We start from the raw sequence: 26,165 nt of genomic DNA, 5'->3' as shown, positions 1-26,165 counted from the left end.
TCGTGCACGCGACCAAAACAGATATTCTATTGTTGTGATTTCGCAGTTCATTATGTCAATAAGTTTGGCAAGATGAACAGAATACGTCTCACCTTCAAACTGGAAATCTGATCCTGTTAATAGTGGAGTGAGGTCTCGATGACTTGGTGGGCTTTTATATTGGTCAGACCTTCGATACCTCTTATTGTTTGTTCCAGCAGGATGTAATATTACCCAACACCTAACTACTCATAAGCTTAATAATCGCTTTGAACATATCCAAGGGTCACGACGGACAAAAGGGCGAACTTGATACCGCGCAGTCAGTTCTGTTATATAAGACGATTCCGGGGGTGCAGAATTCCAGATGTATAAGTAACACTACTTGGCATACATACAGATTTCTTCAAAACGGAAACAGCAGCCATATTACTTAGGCCATATAAAAAATACTGCTGTCTATCATTACCCCCTTGTTTATAATTTACACTAGGGAAAATGCAACTTTGCGGCTTAAAATGTGCATGAATTTTTAGCACTTCTAACTTTGTATTTTCAATCGGTGAAAGGTTAAATTCCACAGAAAACAAGGGGTTTTGGACATTAAATTATATATACAGTATATATATTCAAATATATATATTTGAAGTTATGAGAAACAAGATTAATATTTGTACGTTGTCTTAGAGAGATATTACTTATCAGGTGAAACGAGTTAATATAACAGTTTTTTCCTCTTTCCTGTGTGAGAGTATTTCCTGTATAAACAATATTTCACTGATCAGTAACCGTTAAAATTTGGTAAATTATTCAGAAAGAGAAAACGTATACAAATTGAAGACATGTGTTAACAAAATTATTATTGTACATGTCATACATTATGACGTGAAAAAAAACAACAACAAAATTATCCCAAGCCATTATATGCAACAGTTCTAAACTATTATAGTTTGCCATTAAAACAATGCTTTACCAGTCTGGGATTTTCTTGGACATTCAAACATATCAATTCAAAGGTTCTAAGCACTGAACATTGTGTGTTCCTTTAGAACTATCTGTTTTATCATCGTTGCCTTTTCTACTGTTGCTGTCTGTTTTTCAATTGTCCAAAGAACAGGCGAGTCTGTCCTTAACTTTAAGCCCTGTCATTTCTCGACCGGGAGAATTCAGGAAAAAACATCAAGGGGAATTACTTTAAAGTAGTTTTTGTCATATATAATCCTTTGTTCCAGTAACGTGCGGCAAAAATATTCAGTTCCCGTGAAGATCCGGGTTAGAATTGATCTTCAGTAACCCATGCGTGTCGTAAGAGGCGACTAACGGGATCGGATAGTCAGAGTCGTTGACTTGGCTGACACATGTCATCGTATCCCAGCTTAGTAGATAGATGCTTATGATGTTAATCACTGGATTGTCTGGTCTTAGCGTAATTACTTAGCTTGAATATTAACGAGTAAGAGTAAACTCATTAACTCTCAAGCAGACTATTTTTGGCTCCATCTAGACTTGCATGTGCTGGAGTGGGCATAATTGTTTCAGGGTCTGTATGTTACAGACGAATGGGTCGTGTGAACACAAAGCGACATCTCAGTCATTGAAATATGAGTTCTAGTCTTTGAGATGACATATACTGAAGTTTGGGCTAAAATATGTAAACACTGCTAAATACTTGGAAGACTGAAACACTGGAAAGACGCTTCGGTGTTCATTCTGTGTAAGAGTCTACCCCGAAACGCATTATCAAGCTAAGAATAATGTCAGCTTGATACCTGAGTAAGTTGTAATACATTAAGTTGTATACCTCATTAAGTATTTGCCGTCGCTAACTTTTATTTCTAAAACTTCTGTACAATCGCCTGCCAATGACTGAGGTTATTGCAGCAGTTTTCTAAAACAATCTAATGTAACGTAGTCTGTCCGAAGCGCCGGTAAAAGGCCAACATAACACGTCCAGCCTGGGCCTGCTTGCACAGAGCATCTTAGTTACAGTCAGTCTTAGGCCCCTACAATCAACTTTACAATCACCATACAATTCATACAATTGTCCTAATCCACTTACACAAAGACGATCTTAAGACAGCATGGATTTAAGATCGCGATCGTAACTAACATCGAACTCTTCAATAATGGAGGTTTAAACTTCTTGTCTACAGCTGTCTGTAAGTGCGCATAGCATGCTGCGCAAATAAAACGTGGAACTAGTTACTGTACGCAACACACCTCCCTCAATCGCACCTTTGCATTTCATATCGAAAAGTTGACGACACCTTTGTCATCCTTCCCCCATCTGACGACCCCACAATCCTTCTCCAACATCTCAGTGCCCAAAACCCCCGAATGCAGTTCACCATGGAAACAGAGACAGACAACAAACTCCCCTTCCTAGATGTACTGGTCCAGAGAGAAAACCACATCCTCACCACAAGCGTATACCGCAAGCCGACCTCCACCGACCAATACATCCACTTCTCCTCCTGCTATCCCATCCAAGTCAAGAGAGGCGTTATCACAACCCTGACCCGTCGTGCCAAAACATCTCCTCTACACCTGAACTACTCGAGACCGAGCTGGACCACCTCAGACATGCCTTCACAGCCTAAAACCCTCCTTTGTAAACCAGACCATCAAGAGCACCCTCCATCCAACCACCAAGAGCCCCAGTAAACAATCCTGAAACAACAGGCCAACATCGACGTCACCTTCCAAACAGGCAACACCATCCAGAACCTCCTGCAAGCAACAGGCAGGCCCATAGTTTTATATCATAGGATATTTTGTTTAGATGTTATCTTCTAATTTTCATGATTATTAGGTCAATTAACTCAAGACCAAGATTTGTTAATGTATTTGTTTGTATTTCAATATTTTCATAAAACATGATATTTCTGTGGTTGCAATATCACATTCCTAGTTCATAAATCAAATTAGAATGTAGAAAAATTCGAGAATAACCCACGAGGTACATGTGATTATGTTAACATTCCACGTTATCATTTCCTTCAAAGATTTCTGGGTTTTCTTGGATAGGTATTGTAGAAGTTGAGTAGATGAAGAATGAGGACAATGATTTATGGATATACAACTTCTTTTATTCAGTGAGTGCGACGTTTCGACATAGATACTAATGTCGTTGTCAAGGAAATGGTACAGGGTAATCCATTGTGGAGGAATATATACATGAATTGTTGTTACACGGATGAGAAGACGATGAGTTGTTTATGCAATTAATGGGGTTGATGTACACAAGCTGATGGGAAGCCAGAAGTTAATATGGAGTAGGGTATAGGAGATTGGAAGCCGGTAGGGTGTTGTTATAACAAAGCGGATGGATTGAAGTACAGGATTATTTTATCAAGTGATGATATACGAGTGGGATTTGGTAGCCCTCATCTCTGTTGATCGCTGGTTCAGTCTTCATGATGTGGAGGGCCTCTAGTAGCTTGCGGATTTTGCAGTCTGATTGGTTCTTTTCTAAGATCTTTATGTTGTTCCAGTTGATGGAGTGGTTTGGGTGGTCTCTGATGCGGTCGGTAATGGCTGATTTGGAGTCCTGTTTACTAACTGAGGTCTGGTGTTCCTTGAGTCTGTGGATGAGGGGTCTGGAGGTTTCACCAACATAGGTGTCGCCACAGTCACATTCAATGTGGTACACTACACCTGCTGGTTCTGGCTTCTGGGATGCTATGGGCCTGCCTGGATTACCCTGTACCATTTGCTTGACAACGACATTAGTATCTATGTCGAAACGTCGCACTCACTGAATAAAAGAAGTTGTATATCCATAAATCATTGTCCTCATTCTTCATCTACTCAACTTCTACAATACCTATCCAAGAAAACCCAGAAATCTTTGAAGGAAATGATAACGTGGAATGTTAACATAATCACATGTACCTCGTGGGTTATTCTCGAATTTTTCTACATTCTAATTTGATTTATGAACTAGGAATGTGATATTGCAACCACAGAAATATCATGTTTTATGAAAATATTGAAATACAAACAAATACATTAACAAATCTTGGTCTTGAGTTAATTGACCTAATAATCATGAAAATTAGAAGATAACATCTAAACAAAATATCCTATGATATAACACCTCAGTGTACCATGATTTGTCAATGGCTGTCAATGAAACATAGTTTGGCACCTGGTTGGTATTATTTGGAGTAAAATCCCAAATATATCCCACAAGTATTGGATTTGTAAAGATATGAAAGGGTGACATGACTGTTGGAGTGCTGTGGAAGATGCATGACAGGGAAGTATGAAAACAATATTTTCCCGTGTGTGTTGTATGTGTTGTTAAATACTTATCCACTCCATGTCAATTACGTTACGCTATTTTCTGGATAATTCTTTTTCTTTTTGTTCAAAACCTTTTTACGGAAATTTCTCATGCCTCAGCAAGTATATTTTCCTGTTTGAAGAATACTTGTATTATACTTGAAATGCATAGATTAAAACTATTGTCTCTTGTCAGATTTAATTTTAGACTTTAGAATTAGAAAGAAACATAATTTTGTACGTTACCAAACTGTATTTTAATGTACAAACTTATTTTAATGATGAACTAAGACAAACATCATTGACACGAACATGACCGAAAAGAAATATATGTCGAGATCTGTGATGTCACAACATAACATACTCTGCATTTGGGCATGGCAGAGTTTACGGTAACGGCATAATACGTAAAGAGAAACCACTCCTGCTTAAAAACTAAGATTAGCTGCCCTTGAGTTATTGAAAAGGTCATGGCCACTGCTAATTGCATGCAGACACCTTTCGTTACTATCCTTTCCTTGTTTATCAAAAAGGTATGGTGTTCATACTTTTTCCAACACTGAATCGGGTGAGAATTGTAGTCTATGATATCGACTCCATAATGATGTTGCTCACTACCGCAACTAACGTTAAATCGATGTTGCATTCTTCGTGTTGTTGAAGTGTCGAGGCGAATCATACAGTTTTATGCAATATGAAAGCAAATCCCAAACGTAAAGCTAATTATTTGAGTTAAACTTTCACCACCTTGAACGCCATTTTGCTACTGACTACAATGATCTTAGCTCCTTACATTTGGTTCCGACTAATTGTAAGTTTTGATTATAACTTACAATGATCTTAGCTTACAATCGCTTTGTGCAAGTGGGTGGCGATTGTAGCCGAAGCCCAAGATCGAAATCTTAAGGATTTACAAGTTGGTGTCAGTGTCACGCAAATAATTAGCTTTACGTTTGAAGTCGATTGTAAGGGCCTAAGATTGATTGTAACTAAGATTACTCTGTGCAAGCGGGCCCTGGTCCCCAGCGGCCGGATTTTCGAAGCTCACTTCGCGCTAGGATAGTCGTAAGTGCCATACATTAACCACAACTATCTTAACTGTAAAAGAGCTTCGAAAATCTAGACCCTGGGTCTGTAATGTATTAGAACTATCCTAACATAAAACCCAAGTAATTCTCAATTATGGTTGCCTCAAAAGAACATATGTGTAAAATATCTGAAGAACCATGTCTCATTGTGTATCTAATAGACTCTCTATGAAGAACTGTGTCTCATTGTGTTTCTCTGCAGAACTATGTTTCGTTGTGTCTCTGTGAAGATCCACGTCCCGTTGTGTCTTTGTGAAGAACAGAGTCTCACTGTGTCTCTATGTAGAACTGTCTTTCATTGTGTCTCGGTAAAGAACGGAGTCTCATTGTGCCTTTTAGAAGCACAGTTTGGGATTGTTTCACTACGAAGAGCCATGTCTCGTTGGGTCTCTATGTAGAACCGTGTCTTATTATGTCTCTACGAGGGGCTCTCTCATGGTGTTTCTATGAAGAATTGTATCTCATTGTGCCTCAATGAAGAACTGTGTCTTTCATTATGTCTCTATGAAGAACTGTGTCTTCATGAAGAAGCATGTCTCATAGTGCCTCTATCAAGAACTGTGTCAGTTTCTGTACTACGACATCCAGGAACTCCGAACCTATGTCTTTGTGTATGTTAGAAAATAGATGTTGTGTAATGATATTGATAACGGTGATAAATACAGCGATAATATTTTTTACGTACCCACGCATGCTTATTCTCGTGCGCCGTTGTTTGTTACAGATACAAAGCCACCGTTATCACTTGGGCTCTGTAAATCCCAGCATGCAACGAAAGTGTAAATAATTGTCTGTTCTGATGGCTAATATATCTATAGTCACCACAGAGTTGGTATGATGTTCTTATTATGACCAGCGTTTCATTGAGTACGTTATGTTTATTAGTTTTCGAGCTAGACTGCATTTCATCGGTCCGCTTTTGAGCCAAACGGACTATAGCATTTAATCTTAATCTCGTTAAATCAGATCATCGGTCTCTTTACCGCCTTTGAGTACGCCCATTACGGGCAACGAGAATGATGTAATCTAAGCTTGTCAGTTTATACCAGAACGGTCAACTTGAGTTCAAAGGAATTTGATATCGGAATTATTTCTTGTTAAGTATGACACAAGAACAAGGTGATGTCCGGTATCAGTATCTAACCGAATCAAGGCAATACGATAATTATGATGACAATAAAGTAAACAATTTCGAAACAGTTCATTCATTTTGGTCGACATTGTTAAACTTAATCTTCATTCACTATTTATGACGCCGTGTAAATCGGTGGAAAGAGAAGGCCAGAGGCATTGCTTAAAAACATGCAAACAATAAGAGACATATTTGAAAAAAATACATACTAGTTAAGAGATACGTATTGACGCACCATGAAACCTTGGCAGATCACAGTTTAGCGAGAGTGTTGGACCACAGGCAAACTGTAACGCAAATGGGGCTCCGCAGCATAGAGAAAATGACCAGTCTTCTTATATGCGAGCGAAGCGAGCAAAGGTTTATCAACGTACTATCCTCGCTTCGGTTCGAAAAATATTTTTCATGTCGAAATATAATATCGCCACCATCAAAAGTATATACCTTTTTCTTCACTTGGGTGTGCTCTCACATTTCCAACACCATATTGAACAATTACTCACGTGAGTTATTTTTTAATCAACAATTTAAGCCCGCCTCGTGGTATGTCAGACCGTTCTTCGCCTCCATTCCCCCTTCCAGCTTCCGGTTCAAAGGAGTGAGGGAACAGGAGGGTATTATTCCATATGGAATACTTACAGTTACCTCCCCTGGTTCATTCGCCCATTACCCCAGAAGTGTTTTATGTCGAATCAATGTTACGAAAATTCTAACAATAGCGACGACAGAAATGACAAATAAACGCCAACATGTTCATGATAAAATTAGACAATATGGTATTTCTTTTTAATTTCTGCTTACTGAAAACTGAAAGTGAGAGAGTGGAACAATCCAGCAACCATAACACAATGTCCATACTGTTAACGATATCTCCCGCGGCACATGTTATACCAATAATATACGTGTAAATACGTTGCAGGATTAAAAAATAATGTACAGTGAGAACTGGTGGTACTATCACGCATGTATATGTCCATGCGGTTGAAGAAAAGGTTTCAGGAGAGTTTAACCACTTTAAATCAGCTATGAGTAGAGAAGTAACGTAAATTCTGTTAGGAAAACTGTACCCTCTCTTTATTACAGAAAAACGCACAAAGAGAAATGCTAGAATTCAAAGCATACTTATAATTATACACGGTATGCATACAACGCTTTTGAGTTTATATCAAATTATAGAAAAGCCCTTTGAAAACAATTAATGCTACGTTGGGTTTCTCAATCAATTAAGCACAATACCATCGTATTCTGACTCTGTTCAGCTTCATTGTCTTTTTTTGTCATTTGATCTCTTTGAACTATTTTTGATTCTTGATTCGCTGACTAAATGATAAGCGTTTCTGTTTCGTGAAAGTTTGGTCGAAGTCCGAAGACTGAGCCTTGCGTTTCTTGACTGCCTCAAGTTCCTTCTCTCGTTTGAGGCATATTTCCACGCCCCGACGCATCTCCTCGACGGCCTGCAACTCTGTAAGACCGAGACGACGTTTGTTGGAGAGGTCGTAGGTGCCATCCACAGCCTTGGTGCGGGTCCCATGGAAACCTGGCGATTGTGACAAATGAATGAGTTCAGTGGATACTAACAAGGATGTACAGTGAAAGGTCTCCCTACTGATTTGATTCGGAGTGATGGGATAGGCTTATAGTTAAGGCGTCCGCTTGTCACACCGAACACACTGTATCGATTCTCCAGATGGATACTGTTCGTGCTGTCTAAGTAAACTTATCCTCAGTACGTTTCGTTACCCTCCACTACTGAGTCTAACCTTATGGGAGGTCGCGTCAGGTAACCTTTGAGATTGACCAATCCAAACGCAGCTTACCAAATCGCGAAAGTGGACATTCGCACATACCTTTTGAACTTTTTATCTCGAAAAGGTTCGTTCCCGAACGATTCCGAATGCTATTTAGCGTACGCTCGCTTCCGGGTGATGCGCACGGCGCACGTTATGGCCATGACAACGGTGAGTAACCAGTCGATGAAAGTAGTGTTTTTGGCAATATTCAAGGATGTCATCTTGCGGAAATATTAGCTGATAGTAACCATGTGAACAGAAACCCCAAAGCGTATATACTGAAGGTCAAATAACTGTCACAGTGTTATATGCAGATTTTTGTTTGTGGAGAGATCTGTGTCAGTAACCTGAGTATTTAGAAAGTCCCTCCGATCCCTACATAGTAACCGTTGTCTGATTGGTTAAATCTATTTAACCGTCTCGCGTTTGATTGGACAGTCATTGGTCGCTCAAAGGTTATCCGACGCGACCTTCTACTAGGTTTTGTTAGACTCACTGGTGGAGTTTAACGAAATACACTGAGACTAAGTTTACTAAGACTGCAGTTCGTGAAGCCCATTTCTGGTATCCCTCTGCCGCGGTATTACTGCAAAATTGCTAAAAGCGGCGTAAAATCATACTCATTCATGCATTTTATCTCGCCCTGAATCTACTGATTTGCAGGTCGTAAAGGAACGAAACAACATTCGAACTAAATCTAGTTTTAATATGAAATTCTGCGAATACGTACATAGCGCTAACGGAAAAGTCAGGATTTGTTTGTTTTTTTCACCCGGCACTCAACATTTGGCCAGATATATGATTTGAAAATAATCGGGTTCAAGCAAGACAATCCAGTGATCAACATCGTGAATATCGATCGTGAATATCGAAAGTGGGGCACGATGCCATGCCAACCAAGTCATCGCACCTGACAATCGGATCCCGTTTGTTATCTTGTGCAACCTGTGCTGATTCTAAACAAGTCCGGTTCCGATCCTTGGTACATAGTATGAGACAAATTTCTGGTGTCCCCGACGTGATATTGCTGGAATATTGCTAAAAGTGGCGTAAAACCAGTCACTCACTCGGAACAAGTCACAAACAGTAGGGTTTTCTTTTGTACGTAATTTTATGGGTGTTTGCATCCTTTTATGCTGAACCCTGCCATACACCGACCCAGTAAGGTGATATTCAGTTGTAGACAAACTGAATGGTTAATAGTTCATACTATCACACGTATATGATTAAAGCTAAAGACAAAAATACATTTGTTTGATTGATGTTTAACAACGTATGTTTGACCTTCTGAAGCAAGACGTCGGAACGTGTTTTCCGTGTGATTCTGCGACTATTGGAGAATGCGCAATGAAAGTGTTTATCGTCGGTCTTAATTTACAACTCATCCAGATGAATTCGGGCTTTACGCCGCTTTTAGCACTATATGCCCAAGTCACCCGGATGAAATGAAACAGTGTCAATTGCCATGTGTCTAGACGAATCTTTGGACAATAATGTGTCATGCGAAAACGTCTCCAATGCTCGCATGTACCTCGAATCTGTAAGTGGAGGTTATCGCAGAATTCCCGGAAGTCCGGTTGGGCAGAGAGATGGGGGATCTTCATGAGGACGGAAGCGCGGAGGGTTGTACCCAGGTTGGTCGGACAGAACGTCAAGTAGCCCAGACCTTTCCTCTTGGCGAACTGCACACCACTTCCTTCTATTTCCTTGATGGCCTGAACAAGGAACAATGCAACGTTTAAAGCTGGTCTATAAACAATACCTTAAGCACCGTAAGCATTGCCTACCTTCGCCACAGTGTGTCATGTTTCGGGTCCTGCATCAGATATCGTGTGTCCTCTGTGCAGTATGTAGTTTCTTCTGTCAACCAGGTGTAGCCTGTCCATTGTGCATTATGTAGTTTCTTCTGTAAACCATGTGTAGCCCGTCCTTTGTGCATTATGCAGTTTCTTCTGTAAACCATGTGTAGTGTATCCTCTGTGGATTTTGTAATTTCTCCTGTAAGCCAATGTGTAGAGTGTCTTCAGTGTATTATGTAGCTGTTCTTGTAAGCCATGTGCAGTGTGCCCTGGGTGCAATAGGTAGTTACATCTGTAAGCCATGTGTAGTGTGTCCTCTGAGCAATATCCGACTTCTCCTGTAAGCCATGTGCAGTGTGTCCTCTGAGCAATATCCGACTTCTCCTGTAAGCCATGTGCAGTGTGTCCTCTGTGGAATATGTAGTTTCTCCTGTAAGCCAATGTGTAGAGTGTCCTCTGTGCATTATGTAGTTTGTCTTGTAAGTCATGTGCAGTGTGCCGTGGGTGCAATATGTAGTTACATCTGTAAACTATGTGCAGTGTGTCCTCTGAGCAATATCTCATTTCTCCTGTAAGCCATGTGCAGTGTGTCCTCTGAGCAATATGTAGTTTCTCCTGTAAGCCAATGTGTAGAGTGTCCTCTGTGCATTATGCTGCTTCTCTTGTATGTCATGTGCAGTGTGCCGGGGGTGCAATATGTAGTTCATCTGTAAACTATGTGCAGTGTGTCCCATGAACAGTATGTAGTGTCTCCTGTAAGCCTGTGCAGTGTGTCCTCTGTGGAATATGTAGTTTCTCCTGTAAGCCAATGTGTAGAGTGTCCTCTGTGCATTATGCTGCTTCTCTTGTATGTCATGTGCAGTGTGCCGTGGGTGCAATATGTAGTTTCATCTGTAAACTATGTGCAGTGTGTCCCATGAACAGTATGTAGTGTCTCCTGTAAGCCTGTGCAGTGTGTCCTCTGTGGAATATGTAGTTTCTCCTGTAAGCCAATGTGTAGAGTGTCCTCTGTGCATTATGTAGCTTCTCTTGTATGTCATGTGCAGTGTGCCGTGGGTGCAATATGTAGTTTCATCTGTAAACTATGTGCAGTGTGTCCCATGAACAGTATGTAGTGTCTCCTGTAAGCCTGTGCAGTGTGTCCTCTGTGGAATATGTAGTTTCTCCTGTAAGCCAATGTGTAGAGTGTCCTCTGTGCATTATGTAGCTTCTCTTGTATGTCATGTGCAGTGTGCCGTGGGTGCAATATGTAGTTTCATCTGTAAACTATGTGCAGTGTGTCCTCTGAGCAATATCTCATTTCTCCTGTAAGCCATGTGCAGTGTGTCCTCTGTGGAATATGTAGTTTCACCTGTAAGCCAATGTGTAGAGTGTCCTCTGTGCATTATGTAGCTTCTCTTGTATGTCATGTGCAGTGTGCCGGGGGTGCAATATGTAGTCCATCTGTAAACTATGTGCAGTGTGTCCCATGAACAGTATGTAGTGTCTCCTGTAAGCCTGTGCAGTGTGTCCTCTGTGGAATATGTAGTTTCTCCTGTAAGCCAATGTGTAGAGTGTCCTCTGTGCATTATGTAGCTTCTCTTGTATGTCATGTGCAGTGTGCCGTGGGTGCAATATGTAGTTTCATCTGTAAACTATGTGCAGTGTGTCCTCTGAGCAATATCTCATTTCTCCTGTAAGCCATGTGCAGTGTGTCCTCTGTGGAATATGTAGTTTCACCTGTAAGCCAATGTGTAGAGTGTCCTCTGTGCATTATGTAGCTTCTCTTGTATGTCATGTGCAGTGTGCCGGGGGTGCAATATGTAGTTCATCTGTAAACTATGTGCAGTGTGTCCCATGAACAGTATGTAGTGTCTCCTGTAAATCATGTGTAGTGAGTCCTCTTTGGAATGTCTAATTGTAAGCCATACGTAATATGTCCTGAGTGCAATAAGTAGTTTCTCCTTCAAGTTATGTGGATTGTTTTCGTAGTGTGCCTGTTACACAAATTGTTGGTAACATATACCAGGATCATATTTTTTAATGTGGACTCAATTTTGATTTCTCTCCTGAGAATCTGTGATTCGACAACAATATTACTGACATCGTCCTATACTAACGGTGCAGAGTCTCTTGTAGACGGCTCCCAAGTCGCCACCCTTCTGCATAGAGATTAGACGGAGATGGTCCTCCTCGTTCACCCAAACAAGGAAGGTCATGTCGTTGTTGTAAAAGATGCCTCTGCCAGAGGGCCAATCGTTGAAGATGCTGGCTGCTCCCAGAAGGCTAATGCAATGGTAAAGTAATATACAAACTGGACATAATGGCGAATCAACCAGAGAAGTAGTAACATTACATAGAGCAGCAGTAACTTCAGTATATGAAAGTAGTCACCTTAAATGTAAAGCATTTTTATCAACTAATGTAGCAGGTATATACCATTATAAGGTGGGGGATATTGGACATACAAGAATGCTAACATGCAAATGATGAGACCAAGCAGGAAACAGACGACGAATAGAAATTAAGGGAAGATGTGTCAATTTATTCGAAGTCTTTGGCAAGGTTTCATCTGTATGAGTATACATTACTGTTTCTCACATGCATTGGGTTGAGGTGTGCTCGTATATGGAATATTCCCAACTTTTAACGGTATACATAAAATAACAACAGTAACAATCATTGTAGCAGTAGTAACTTGAATTTCATCACTAGTGACATCAATTTACTTTCATCAATAATAGCATCAATTTTATCAGTAGTAACACCATTCTGAGCATTAACGAAGAAGTGACATCCGTTTCAGCAGTAGGATCATCAAGTGTAGCAGTCATACCATCAATTTTAGCAATATCAATTTCAGCAAAAGTAAAACCATATTGTTACTCGAATCAGTATAGGTTGTTTACAGTAAAACGCATTTCACATTTAACAAAAAGTAAATCAAACAAAGTGGAAGTAAGATTGCTCAGAATTCACAACTCAGAATTTCATTCAACTTAATAAAGTTGATGAAATAAATCATTAGTTTAATATACGACCATAGATTCAAATAGCTAATGTTGGTTTGAATTTATAAGGTGTTAAACGCAGTAGTTGGAAGAGTGAAACAAATACTGTGAGTATTCACTTAGACCAACCATTCGGTGTTTCATATAATGTACTTACACCCTCATAAATACAAACCAACAATAGCGATTTGAAACTATGTCCGTCTATTAATCACCTTTCAACCCAAGATGAATAAAATTTCCAGATTTAAATGTGCATTTGGCAAGATACGTAAAATTATGAGGATTCGCAATCTTGCTTTCACTTTATATGGTTTACGTTTCTGTTTTAAGTGTACTTTTTCAGTACAGACTATAGAAACCTTTCATCGCTTGATTGCCTGGTAAATAAAGACTCGAATACTTTCAAGTTGCTATCACAGAGCTGGACAATCGATTTGTTGCACAAGAAAAAACAAACAGAGAAGGGTTTGTTGACTTCATATCACAAAGTGCAGTGGAAGCTGTGAAAACCTGCATCTGTCCAATCCGGCAAGTAGTCATCAACGGCATAAAATCTCAGTCCCGTCCGTGGTTTGTACATTTACCGTCAGCTCTACAATCCGGCACATTTCTTAACCGGATTATTTCTTCAGTTCCAATGATTGCCGGTTTAGACAGCTTCCACTGAGTAGTACCTGTCCTCGACCCGGAACATGTAGTGGTTCTGTATCAGTTCCCGTTGTTTCTCTTGGCTCATGGTCTCCAGAGAGTGGTACGTTCCAGCAAGATCCCCAGTAAGGTTGTGAAGGACTTCCTTCGTAGTTGATTCCATCGTCAGCCGTTGCTAAACAGTGACACATGAACTCGTTACAATATGCGTGAGTGAGTTTGGTTATTGCAATTTTCCAGCAATGTCACGTCGGGGAACACCAGAAATGGGCTTCACACATTGCACCCATGTGGGGAACCGAACCAGGTCTTCGGCGTGACGACGTCCCCCACCATGATATTACTGGAATATTGCTAAAATCATGGTAAAACTGAACTCACTAGTGTACAGTATGGTAGATACTATGCAATAAAATGGCACAACTGGCACAATCTAGGACATTTTGCCACACACGCATGCACTATGCAAGTGCGAAATTGGCACCTTTGTGCCTCATCAACCCGTGAAGAATTGATCTTGATGGTCTTACTTGGATGGTCTTACTTGCTGACTTGATTGGCACATGTCATCGCGTGTCAGTTGCCTAGATTGATCCTAATGCTGTCGATCATTGGATTGTTTGGTTCAGCGTTATATAGCAGGACTATTTTTGAGTGTGGCGTTAGATGACAAACAAACTCTCTGCGGGCAGATTCTACACAGGGTCGCTGGAAATTGTAGCTGAATTTATCTAAACTTTCAATGTGAATATACAAGGTCCTGGTGCCACAACTGTCACGCACCTGTTTTGTTAAAACGGGTGGAAAACCATAGCTATCGTAGTTCCGTCCGACACGGATGCGGGTGGATACGATGTATTTCCCGGAAGGGTCAAGATTACCAAACGTAAGATTCTCCAAGTCACCAAGGTCAGGCTCTGGGTGATCTAGATTGTCGACCTTGTGGTAGTCCTTGATGACGTCATCGATAACGTCAGCGAAGATGGTGTAGCCATGGGGATCACAGGTGAAGATGCCTACCTCGCAATATAGATTCTTACATCCTGAAAGAAAGCAAATGGAGTCGATTTTTAAATTATTAATTAATGTAATTGGGTATAATCAAATATTTTCATCGAATTATCCACAGGTGTATCAAAGGTATCAAAGTCAATCAAGTTATTTCTTGATGAATTGTCACCGGTAAATTATGCAATGGATAGCTGACACACCAAGCGATTTGATCGGATAATTTGACGTCGAGAACATGTGAGCCATCCCATTTAGTGTATGCACGTCATCGTATCCCAGTGATCGATGTTCATGCTATTGGTTACTTGACCGTGAAGGTCCAGATTAGAATAGTGGTCTTCAGTAACCAGCCCCGTAAGAGACGACTAACGGGATGGGGTGGTCCGACTCGCTGACTTGGTTGACATATATCATCGGTTCCCAAATGCACAGATCGATGCTCACGCTGTTGATCACTTGGTTGTCTGGTCCAGGTTCCCAATGGGCAATGTCGGTAGGCAAAGATGGCGCTTAATCATGACGGCCGTAATGAAACTGATTTTGACTCCTTTGTGTTGGTCCTGCTTAGAGACACGGTATCATGACAATACGTGGCGTGTGAAGTGAAATCATCCAACCAATTACATCCTCGCTTTGTCAGCTAGTCGATGGGTTTAGACCAGAGTGCGAAATATCCACTCTGGCGCTAGCCCCTGGCTAGTTAAATTCCAGTCGGGCCGGCAAAAAACCCAACAGTTCCTGGTCTGAGTGGCTAACGAATTTTCATGGAGTTATTTTGTAAATATACCACTCTGTCCAACGTGTCATGTTATAATACTCTTTTTCTGAGCTACTCTACATATGCATGACCCGTGATGTCTCCAGGTCGAATAAACTTCTCTAAGTAGGGATGGGGAAGAGAGGGGGCAGAGAATGTCGAACATGTTGCGCTCGTTCCAAACATGCATACATGGATTCGTAGCAGAATTTCTTCCGGAAAACAACATTTTCGAAATGTTTATACAGTCATATGCTATCTAGATCGGTTTATTGGCTTTACAATGATGTCGAAGTCAGTTACTTTCACTCTCACTATCACGCTGTACCATCTGTAGCTTTCCTTTTTAAAGAACGTTAGGACATTGCTGACGATTTCTCGACACTGAGATGTCAAACGACAGCCTTGTCTCGGCTGTTCAGACATATTGACAATCAACTGACAAAGGTGCACCCCTCCACAATAATAGACACAACCAGTTGTGACACGGTCATGCAATGCATAAGTATTCACTATTAGATCTAGCTGAACAAGCTGTAACTGAAGCGTCACATTCTGTCCCTGTTACTGTGGTAGAAGAGGTCGTACAATGACACAATTCATCTGGTTCACTGCTTTCACCGTGTGTTTTTGCGATTATTAAGTGCATTTTTGTAACGTACATTGTGATAGATTGTATCAATCAAGGCCGTAAAATACAACCAAACTTTTCTAGCGGCCGAGACTCCTTTTGAGATTTCCACGTTTTCCAGATTTCCGTTTCTCAGAGCACCCTGTACGACAGAGCACGCTGCAAAACGTGTTTGAAAAAATTAGAAGATGCATACTGTTGCAGTATGCAGGTGATTAGATGTACCGAATAGTTTGGCTCAAATTTTGGACTGGATATGGTACTACAGATGCGCTACAGGACGGAATCCAGTCAGCAGGAAACGAGATAGTTGTGTAATCGATGTCTGTGGTCATGTGGACAAGGCGTCCGACTTTGGCCCATTCGGTCCGCGGTTCTGATCACCTGGTATGTGCATTCAGAGTAATCAGATGCTCGGCTATATGGCACACCAATATGTATGTTGCAGGATGTATACCAAACTCGCCATTCAATTTGTTCCGTGCTACAATTAATTACATCTGGTATTCTTTAGGAACAATGACTAATATGACAAACCATTGTCGGTTCAAACAGTTTACCGCAATCAGTGATATGCTTTACGGCTTTTATTGCGTCATTAATTATAAACAGTAAATAGTTATTGCTCACGTGTGCTCTATGGAACATAATTTGTGCATATTTACAGGATATTACACGGGTCTCTGTTCAATAACAAAAGAAATATAGTTTGCCCGATGTTTACCGAAGGCAAACTGGGAACAAAACCAAACGTAATTGTAGAATAAAATATAAATATGTACATGTGCCTTTCATAATATTGCTTAGTGCGGCGTAAAACGCAACCCACTCACTCACTCAAACTTTTGTTATGACCTTACTTATTATTTCAGGGTATTAGTGAATCTCGCCAATGTACAATAGCCATCATTTCTTTCTTGAGTTATCGCCCTGCCAGCTTGTATGATATATGAAATCCAAAGAAAATTTAAACAAACATGCGTATTTACGAGTGATTACAATTGTTATTACAATTTACGTAAATATTTTTTACATTTACCGCAACCTAAAGTTATTACAGTTTACTTCAATTTTTGTTACAATTTAGGTTTTTATTACAATTTATACACTGAGTCATTTTTCTGACATGCTATGTACTACGTAATGTCACATCACAACATAACTGCAATAAAATAACTTTTCTTATCTCAAGTCATTACCCATCATCGTAATGTGTCATTATCTAATTAGACCAAGCACCCCTCTCAAGAATAAATGTTGGACATAACTTTCAGAAGACATGAGTTGTAAATTTATTTTCCCACAAACTACAGCAGCGTATGAAGAATCTAGCTGCAATGCTCAGTCCATTTGAAAACGCACCACTCACGAAATCTGGAATAGCTCCACGGATTGATGTGTGAAGTATATACTTATGATTCATTTGAGATAATGAATGATTTAACAAGACATGTAAACATTATTAAATTTCATTCACGATAACGTTAATGCGCGAGAGAGGCTTAAGTGGTGTAGGGATCAAACAGGAAAGTCAATAACGGGTGTGACCGCCATTTGCATTGACACCTGCGGTGCATCGTCGTCGCATGGAGTTGATCAGTCTCTGGATAGTGTTCTGGGGGATAGCATTCTACTCCTGAACAAGGGCAACCTCAAGTTCTCGGATGTTGTACATCTGGTGGCGTCGACGTGAAAGACGTCGTCCAATTTCATCCCATAAGTGCTCGATAGGGGAGAGGTCGGGTGACAGAGTTGGCCACTGAAGCACGGGGATGTTCTGCTGTGCAAGGTACTGCATGGACACCCTTGCAGTGTGTGCCCTAGCGTTGTCCTGTTGGAAGGTGTGTACATCGTGGTGTTGGTTCAAGACATGGCACGACATGATTCTGCAGCACCTGGTCCCGGTAGTAGACGGCGTTCACCCTTCCTCTGCAGATATGGAGAGGGGTTCTGTGACGGTAGCTTATTCCACCCCACACCATAACGCTTTCACCACCCAACGGTCCGTCTGAACGACACAATCGGCGTTATAACGTTCATCACGTCTCCGCCGAACACGTATACGGCCATCTGCGTTCCTTAAGTGAAATTGTGACTCGTCAGAAAAGATGACACATTGTCGTAGTCGCCAATTCTGGTGCCTGTTTGCCCACTGTGGACGCTGGTTTCGGTGACGATCCGTCAATATGGGGCCGAAATAAGGACGTCGTGCACGCAGGCCTGTACGGTGTTGGACTTGAGCAGCCGTTCTTGTCGCCGGTAGTGTTCCGTCTCGGACATGATCCCGTGCGATCTGACGGCCCTGATGTGCCGTTGTCACACGTTGATCCGGTCGAGGACGGTTCCGAGTGCTCCCCGTTTGGAGAAACCTTTGATGGAGTCTTGCGATCGTTGTGTGTGCGCAGTGTAGTCGTCTGGTAATTTCCCTGGTGCTGGCGCCGTTTTGAAGTATGTTCCATGACGCGACTGGCCACCTCACAAAGTTGAATTAAGAATGGACATGAACTTTCAACTTCTTTGATGGGCATTTTTAGAAGTTGAGCTGATGAAGAATAATGACAATATTATTGCTATACTACTTCTTTTATTCTGTAGAGGCGACATTCCAACATCGATTCCTCGTCGCCTCCACGGAACAAAAGATGTATATCGACATTCATTATTATTTATGAACCTTCAAGTAACTGTAATATAATCTGACAAATATAACAGTGTATATATTTATATGTTGATGACATGTGATAAAAAATGTATTGCAATGTATATATATCTCATATTATTTACGTGTTTACTACATGCGAATTTTCAGTGTGATAGAAAAAAGACAATAAAGACATTAAATATCTTTTACTACCAAAAATAATGTCATTTTGAACCCCTGTATACCTCTTTCACACTTTCACATCACAGGAGTGGCGCTCGTTTAGTATTGGGTAAACTGTGGTCAACAGAGCATGAAGTGTTGTTTTAAGAATGTAGGCGAATAGAGATGTAGGCGATTAGAGAACAACCCCTTTCTAGACATTCCGTTGTTTGACAATGCACTGTGGGTCCCTATCCCAAACACGTTTCTAGCATTACGACATTCGTAAGCCTATGATAAGCTATAGAGTTACGACAGGTCGTAACGTTACGAACGCTTTGATTATCAGTGCCGTTCATAGTAGCACGGCATTCCTACACCTATGATAAACTATAGGGTCACGACGTTACGTTATAAAGACAGACATTAAAATTAGAAAATACACTGAGAATTTGTTATTCAGTTTATTGACCAGTTGAAAACGTCAGTGACCTTTGGACAATCACATGTGCATCTTTGTTACAACATGTCTAGAACGGTGGCGTACCGTAGTGGATCACACGTTCTCTCGTCACGCCGAAGAACCGGCTTCGAATCCCCACATGGGTACATTCTGCGATCCCATTTCTGTTGTCTCCCACCGTGAAGTTGTCGGAGCGGCGTAAAACTAAATTCACTCGCTCACAACAGATACAAAAAAAGAATTGGGCTTTACGCCGTGAGTATTAGGATTAGTGTGTCGTGAAAGGAAAGCCGAAAGAGGTAGGAATACTACAGGCAGATTGTAGACAGCGTTCGCATGACGTCAAAATTCGATAACGTCCTATCAGCTAAGCCACACATCGTAGACCCGTAAAGATCCCAGTTAGAATTGGCCTTCGTAACCTGTCGTAAGAGGTGACTAACGTGATGGGGTGGTCAGACTCTTTGACTTGGACTGACACCTGTAATCACATCCCAGTTGTGTAGATCGCTGGATTGTCTAATCTATTGCAGGGTGCGGCGTAAAACAACAAACAAACCACACATTGTAACCACAGGGATCTCGATGGTCGTTTATGATTATTATAGAGTGTACAATTAAATACACTAAGCCGTTATTCAGAAGCATGCGACTACATCAACACCACTAACCCCTCACCTGAGCGAATGCAGTCAGCCAGCGTGCCGCCATATTTGGTCTTTCGGTCTTTCAGCTTGTCAAACCGTTCTTGAGTCAGGTGTTTCTTCAAAAGCGACTTGCATTCGTCCGAGGGGGCGTTCGTCAGACTCTTCCAAAGATCCATCAGGTCTCCATTGCCGGAGACAATGTTACCAGAACTTCCAATAAACCCCTGGTCCATTATTAAATCTAGAAATGAAAAAAGGGATGCTTTATCAAAGTGAAGCAAAAACTGTGTGACCGACGAATCATTTTGTTATGTAGAGCGTGCCCGATGCTTATGCCCTGACGTCATGTGTTCAGTTTTATGAGATGAAGAAACTGAACCGTGGAATTAAGTCTGTTTTCAGCGCCTACCGTAATACATGGAATCGCTGTAGCATAACTCAGTTCTTTTATGTACCAACTGTTTCTGATGAATACTAGTCAGTATAAGTAAACTCAGAGTCAGTATTGTTCATTTCTGATTCTAACAAAACCCCGGCGTCAGGTAACCTTTGAGCGACGTATAAACGTCCAATGAATCACGAGACGACCGAACGGATTTAACCAATTACACAACGGCTGTTTTTTTTTTTTTTCGCTTTCCCGGTCGCTTACACTGATCCCTCAACAAGTGGAAATCCGTATAAAACAAAGATGTTAGACTTGCAAATAGTAGGGTTTGTTAGACTCATGAGGTTGTAAAGAAATCGAGTCTGGACCAGGCAAACGTTTCTTCTAGACAGACCTCAGTCATGATATGGTGGGACAATGGCGTCACCATCGCCCTCGTTGAGAACGGACGGGCTAGCCATTAAATGCATTGTGTGTAACATCAACACAGGTCCCCGACAGAGGAGGGGTATTTGTGGCCCCACATTTTGCCTGTATTAGTCAAGTTGACAATGTAACACTTGTTCTGACTGAACAGAAAGAAGGGAGATAATTCGTGATGCGATTTTTGGCCGCGAGAAGATTTTACAAAAACCGGGAAATATGGCCGTATTAGAGCATAACTTTGCAGTTAGATATATCAAGTAACCTCTTTGGGAAGAGAATGGGCACAAGTCAAAATTTGTGGGCATAGAGGATTACATCGGCCAAAATATTTTCACTCACATATCGCATTTTAAAAAGTTCTTCACATGTTTACCATAAAACGTTTTGAGAAGCATTTCACTACTCACCTGTTAAATATCTCTCTGTTTTATAAATCTACAATGTTATTACACATCGTGCCATTTAACACCACATGTTGCCGGAACTATTTGCACTTGGTCACATCACTGTCTGGGTCGCGTGACCTAGTTGTGCTGGCTTAATGCACTAGTTGAATCCTTAGGAGGGAGGTTTCAACTATTCTTTGTTGGTTGAGTGTATTAGCATAAAATAGACATAAAATATAACTGTTGCCAAAGCCCTCGGATACCACCAAATCACGATTATAAAACGTGCTGTGGGAACACAGATTCTGGTCTCCATAGATCAAGAATCGTGGGTCCACGCACAGCGGTATCTGAAGACAGGTATCTCCGCCACTATGGAAGGAGGGTAACCTTCCTTTTGACGTGTAGTGTATGTATGTCTGGAATCCAATTGGATCCAAATTGACAGAAAATGCCGATGACGTGTCTCAAAAAGAACTGCCGCGTAATGAATAAAAACCTCTGGATATTTTTGGCAAAGTAAAATTAAAATCGATTAGTACTTTGGTTTGACTGTGTATGCTATGTAAATGGTGTGTTATGGTTGGACTGTATGCCCTGCTCGAGTAGTTTTTTGGGACAAACAATTTTCGAGTCTAAGCAAACTTAGCCTCAGTAAGTTACACTCCACTACTGAGTCTAACAAAACCTTATGGAAGGTTGCATAAGGTAACCTTTGAGATTGACCAATCAGACCACAGCTTACCAAATCGCGAAAGTGTACATTCGCACATACCTTTTGACTTTTTGTCTCGACAAGGTTCCCGAACGACTCCGAATGCTATTTAACGTACGATAGTTTCCGGGTGATGCACACGGCTCACTTTACAACCATGACAAACGTCAGTAAACAGTCACTGAAAATAGTGTTTTTGGCAATATTCAAGGATGTCATCTCGCGGAAATATTAGCTATTGGTAACCATGTCAAGAGAAGCCCAAAAGCGTATACACTGCCGATCAAATAACTGTATTATATGCGGACTTTTGTTTGTGGAAAGATCTGTGTCAGTGACCTGAATATTTTGTTCGTCCCTCCCATCCCTAACAGCCGTTTTCTGATTGGTTAAATATGTTTGACCATCTCGGGTTTGATTGGACGGTCATAGGTCGCTCAGAGGTTACCTGACACGACCTTCTATTAGGGTATGCTAGACTCAGTGGTGGAGTGTAACGAATAACACTGAGACTAAGTTTACTTAGACTGAACAATTTTCAAAATACAAATCTAGACTTTTGCAATAGAAGACGGTTTGTATTATGTTATGTTTAACATATATTACAAATTCGAACGAAACTCTGCACTCATTACATAAAATACAAGGGTTACAGTCGCGATGCTGATGGAAAACCGGGCCGCCCGATTATTTTAACGTGCGGTTCAATCAAAATTTGCTTTTTTGACAAACACTTGTCCTGGGGTTGTAGGTAATTCTTTTACCTTTCTGCTCATTGTATTCAATTTGTCTAACTGCATTTCATATTTGACCACTGACCCTCTCATTAGCACCACCCTCTGCTTTGAGCAAACGTCTGGTCTCTTTTCGGTCAACATCGGTTTGTTTCCGTAGGGTTTTAGTGACACGGAAACAGAAAACGGTTCAGCATTATATTGTCATGTTCAATACTTGTATCGTTGTTTTATATCAAATACTTACATCTCTATACCCCGTGTCAGCGAGAGTGGTGGGTTAGTCTAATGGTTACAGCATCATGGGTAAGTAACACAATGGTGTGGAGGCGAGAAGATCCATATTTCACAGGCATTTTAAGTGACCTGCACACCGCCCACCGCATTAAACTGATACCAGGCCCTAACAAACACACACACATGCGTACAATGTGTGAGGCCCATTTTCTGGTGTCCCCCGTCGTGATATCGCTGGAATATTGCTAAAAGCGGCGTAAAACCAAACCCACTCACTCACCCTAACAAACAAACGATGTCAGAGAAAGCCTTTACGAAGTTTTTAACAATAGTCAAGCAATATAACGGCGGGGGCCCCAAGAAATGGCCTTCACACATTGCAGCCATGTATGGGATCGAACCCGGGCCTTAAGCGTGGCGAACGAACACTTTAATCACTAGGCGTCCCAACTCCACTGGACCCTATTGTGAGAATATTGGCAGATAATTGCATTATTTTTAAACTCTGAAATTATATATTAGTATTCCATTAATTTGTAATACATTAATTACAAATGAATTACACACCAACATAACATGTAGTGTATATTGTAATTATAGTTATCCTTGAACAAAATTAATCCAGATGATTTTTCTTTTGTGCGGATTGCCTTGATACTGCAGAAATTGCGTTCTTCATTCTTTTTTATTACCGCACATGTTGCCGCCTGTCTAGAGGCCATGTGTGTGTGCAGTGTTAGTGTTGGTTGGTTGTTTTTTAACGCCGCTCTCGGCAGTATTCCAGCTAGTAGTTTGTACATCATCGGGTAGTCTGTACCAAACAATTCATTGATCAACAGCATGAGCATCGAGCTATGCAAACTGTGATACGATGACAGTCAACCAAGTCCGCACGCTGACAACCGGATCTCGTTGCAAGCTCTTACAACAAACATGGGTTGCTGGAGACCAGTACTAAGCAGGATGTTCACGAGTTAACAGTGGGAATGGTTCAAAAAAATATTTATTTGTTTATCACACATATAATGGGTTGATGACGTGGCGTGTACGAAAACAACACGAGCATTGGTGATACTAAAATGCGAGGTAAAAGATATTTCCTTTTACGTGTACTTTCAAAATGCGATGTAAGGATGCTTACAAGTAATTACCACTCATGAAGTCATCATCATCATCATCATCATCATCATCATCATCATCATCATAATCATAATCATTATAATAATGCTCGTGTGAACCTTTACCTTCATGGAAGCCCGTGAAGATCAGGGCGAGAACTGATCTTAAGTAACCCTTGTCGTAAGAGGCTACTAACGGGGTTGGTTGGTCAGGCTTAATGACTTGGTTGGTACATCTCATCGTATCCCATTTGCGTAGATTGATGCTCATGTTGTTGATCACTGGATTGTCTGGTCAAGCCTCGATTATATACAGACCACCGCTATATAGCGGGAATATTGCTGAGTGCGGCGTGAAACTAAACTCACATTTGTGGATGAAACAACAACTGAGTAAAACAGACGGGTTGAAAAAAATATATGTGAACCCATAACAGTTTCCAATATCAAAAGTCACTTACTGTCAAAGATGATGACTCCCTGCCTTGCGTCCTTGCTCTAGCTTTCGAATAGAGTTCGATATATATGCAACGGAAAGGTCTTACGCTGTTGAAAAATATCTAATACACCGCACAAAATCACTGTATTACCCATATTTACTAACGCTGGGAAATACATAATTATTATTTGGCTCCCAGATTTACACGGGTTTATAGGGGTGTTAAAATAATCAAACACTCAACTCTGATTTACATGTATTTCACAGCTGTGTAAATCTAGCATTTTTTTCATGTGTTTCTAGCATGTGCAACATATGCAAATGCTGTGATTGTAGGACATACATTTCAGTACCTTTGAAATCTCGTGTGACCGTGGTTAGCTTTGTATCGTTTGATAAGGGAATGAGCGAGTTCTAGTTTTACGCAACTTTTAGCAATAACACGTTGGAGATAGCAGAATTGTTCTTCGCACATTGTAGCGACATGGAGAATCGAACCCGGGTCTTTGCTGTCACTTTTGTCATGACCATAAAGGACAGAGTTGGGGTAAACACGTGCAGAGTATCTGGGCCAGCTGGGATTATCCTTCAAAAACGCCATATGTACACTTAACAATCACTTATCATTGACTGCAATCAAATCATTACAAAAAGGCCATATTTCCAGACAGCATGACATCACCTTTAGTCGGAATATTTGACACAAGCAACTTGTCAGGTGATGCAAAGGAACTCTTGTGGCTTACAATGATGTCTTAATCATACTTACAAAGAAATATAAGTTACCGTGTGTTTTCCAATACGACTGAATCAGTGACATGCTAAAATGTGCAAAATACAATTCTGAAGGAGCCTTTCTTCAAACAGTGTCCTAACGCCACACGTAGCTGGACTTGCTTAGATTATAAAGGCCATAAAGGCCATAAAGGCCATAGATATATTTCACAAACACGGTACAGGACACTTAGTCTTATTATCTTAAAGTCTCACCACTTGCGAATTAAGCGTTGACAGATGTAAATGTTGCTGGAGATGCTGGTCCCGCCAGTCATGGGTGTTTGATACGAAGTTTGACAACAGAACATTGTTTGAGTCTTTTGATTGTAAATATGATTCAGATATACTCTTCAGAACTTGGAAGTCTGGTAGAAAGAAACCCCATTCAGCAACGTTACAATGACATTCATCTTGTGTATGCAGCATCATTTCACGTTATCACCACACACAAACACAATGCATGGGAAGCACGTACACAACACGTACTCCTACACGTGCATGGGGTGTCATTATGAATCTTGACGTTTTTCAGACAGGTCGATGAATCACTGTAGATCATTTTTCCGATAATTTTCTTGCATCTGTGCATGGTCAGGGTTTTAAGGGTCAGATCATACACTACTGACAGAAAATTGTAAACCTGAAATTTTCATGTCATACTCCAGTCACCTAACAAGGGAGATAACTGAACGAACAGCTTTGCTTTGAATGAACTCCATGTAGTGATGCATTCTCACAACATCCATCATTATTGTATCAACATTGATTCAATCCCATATATCTCCCAATTTCGACAATCGTACATTGAAAGTACAATTCTCCTACTTTTTTCAAGTGTATAGTATAACCTAAATATAAATGTTCTTCGAATGGACCAGAATATCCAGTCATCAACAACATGAGCATCGATCTGCACA

General features: G+C 40.8%; 1 protein-coding gene across 1 annotated transcript in view; it reads right to left on the bottom strand.

Moving 5' to 3' along the window:
- LOC137287520 (arginine kinase-like) overlaps nucleotides 1-26,165 on the bottom strand; it is a 49,938-nt gene that overhangs the window by 7,632 nt on the left and 16,141 nt on the right. Inside the window, exons 2-8 of the mRNA XM_067819863.1 lie at nucleotides 20,060-20,269; nucleotides 14,500-14,759; nucleotides 13,743-13,891; nucleotides 12,175-12,340; nucleotides 9,808-9,991; nucleotides 7,881-8,023; nucleotides 2,424-2,444 (exon numbers count right to left, since the gene is read on the bottom strand). Of these exons, the coding sequence (XP_067675964.1) occupies nucleotides 2,424-2,444; nucleotides 7,881-8,023; nucleotides 9,808-9,991; nucleotides 12,175-12,340; nucleotides 13,743-13,891; nucleotides 14,500-14,759; nucleotides 20,060-20,269 (1,133 nt within the window). The remainder of the gene's footprint in view (nucleotides 1-2,423; nucleotides 2,445-7,880; nucleotides 8,024-9,807; nucleotides 9,992-12,174; nucleotides 12,341-13,742; nucleotides 13,892-14,499; nucleotides 14,760-20,059; nucleotides 20,270-26,165) is intronic.

Source organism: Haliotis asinina, chromosome 6 (assembly GCF_037392515.1).
Source record: "Haliotis asinina isolate JCU_RB_2024 chromosome 6, JCU_Hal_asi_v2, whole genome shotgun sequence".
NCBI classification, from domain to species: domain Eukaryota; kingdom Metazoa; phylum Mollusca; class Gastropoda; order Lepetellida; family Haliotidae; genus Haliotis; species Haliotis asinina.
Note: the sequence above shows the minus strand (reverse complement) of the source record. Positions and strands in the feature narration are given on the sequence as shown.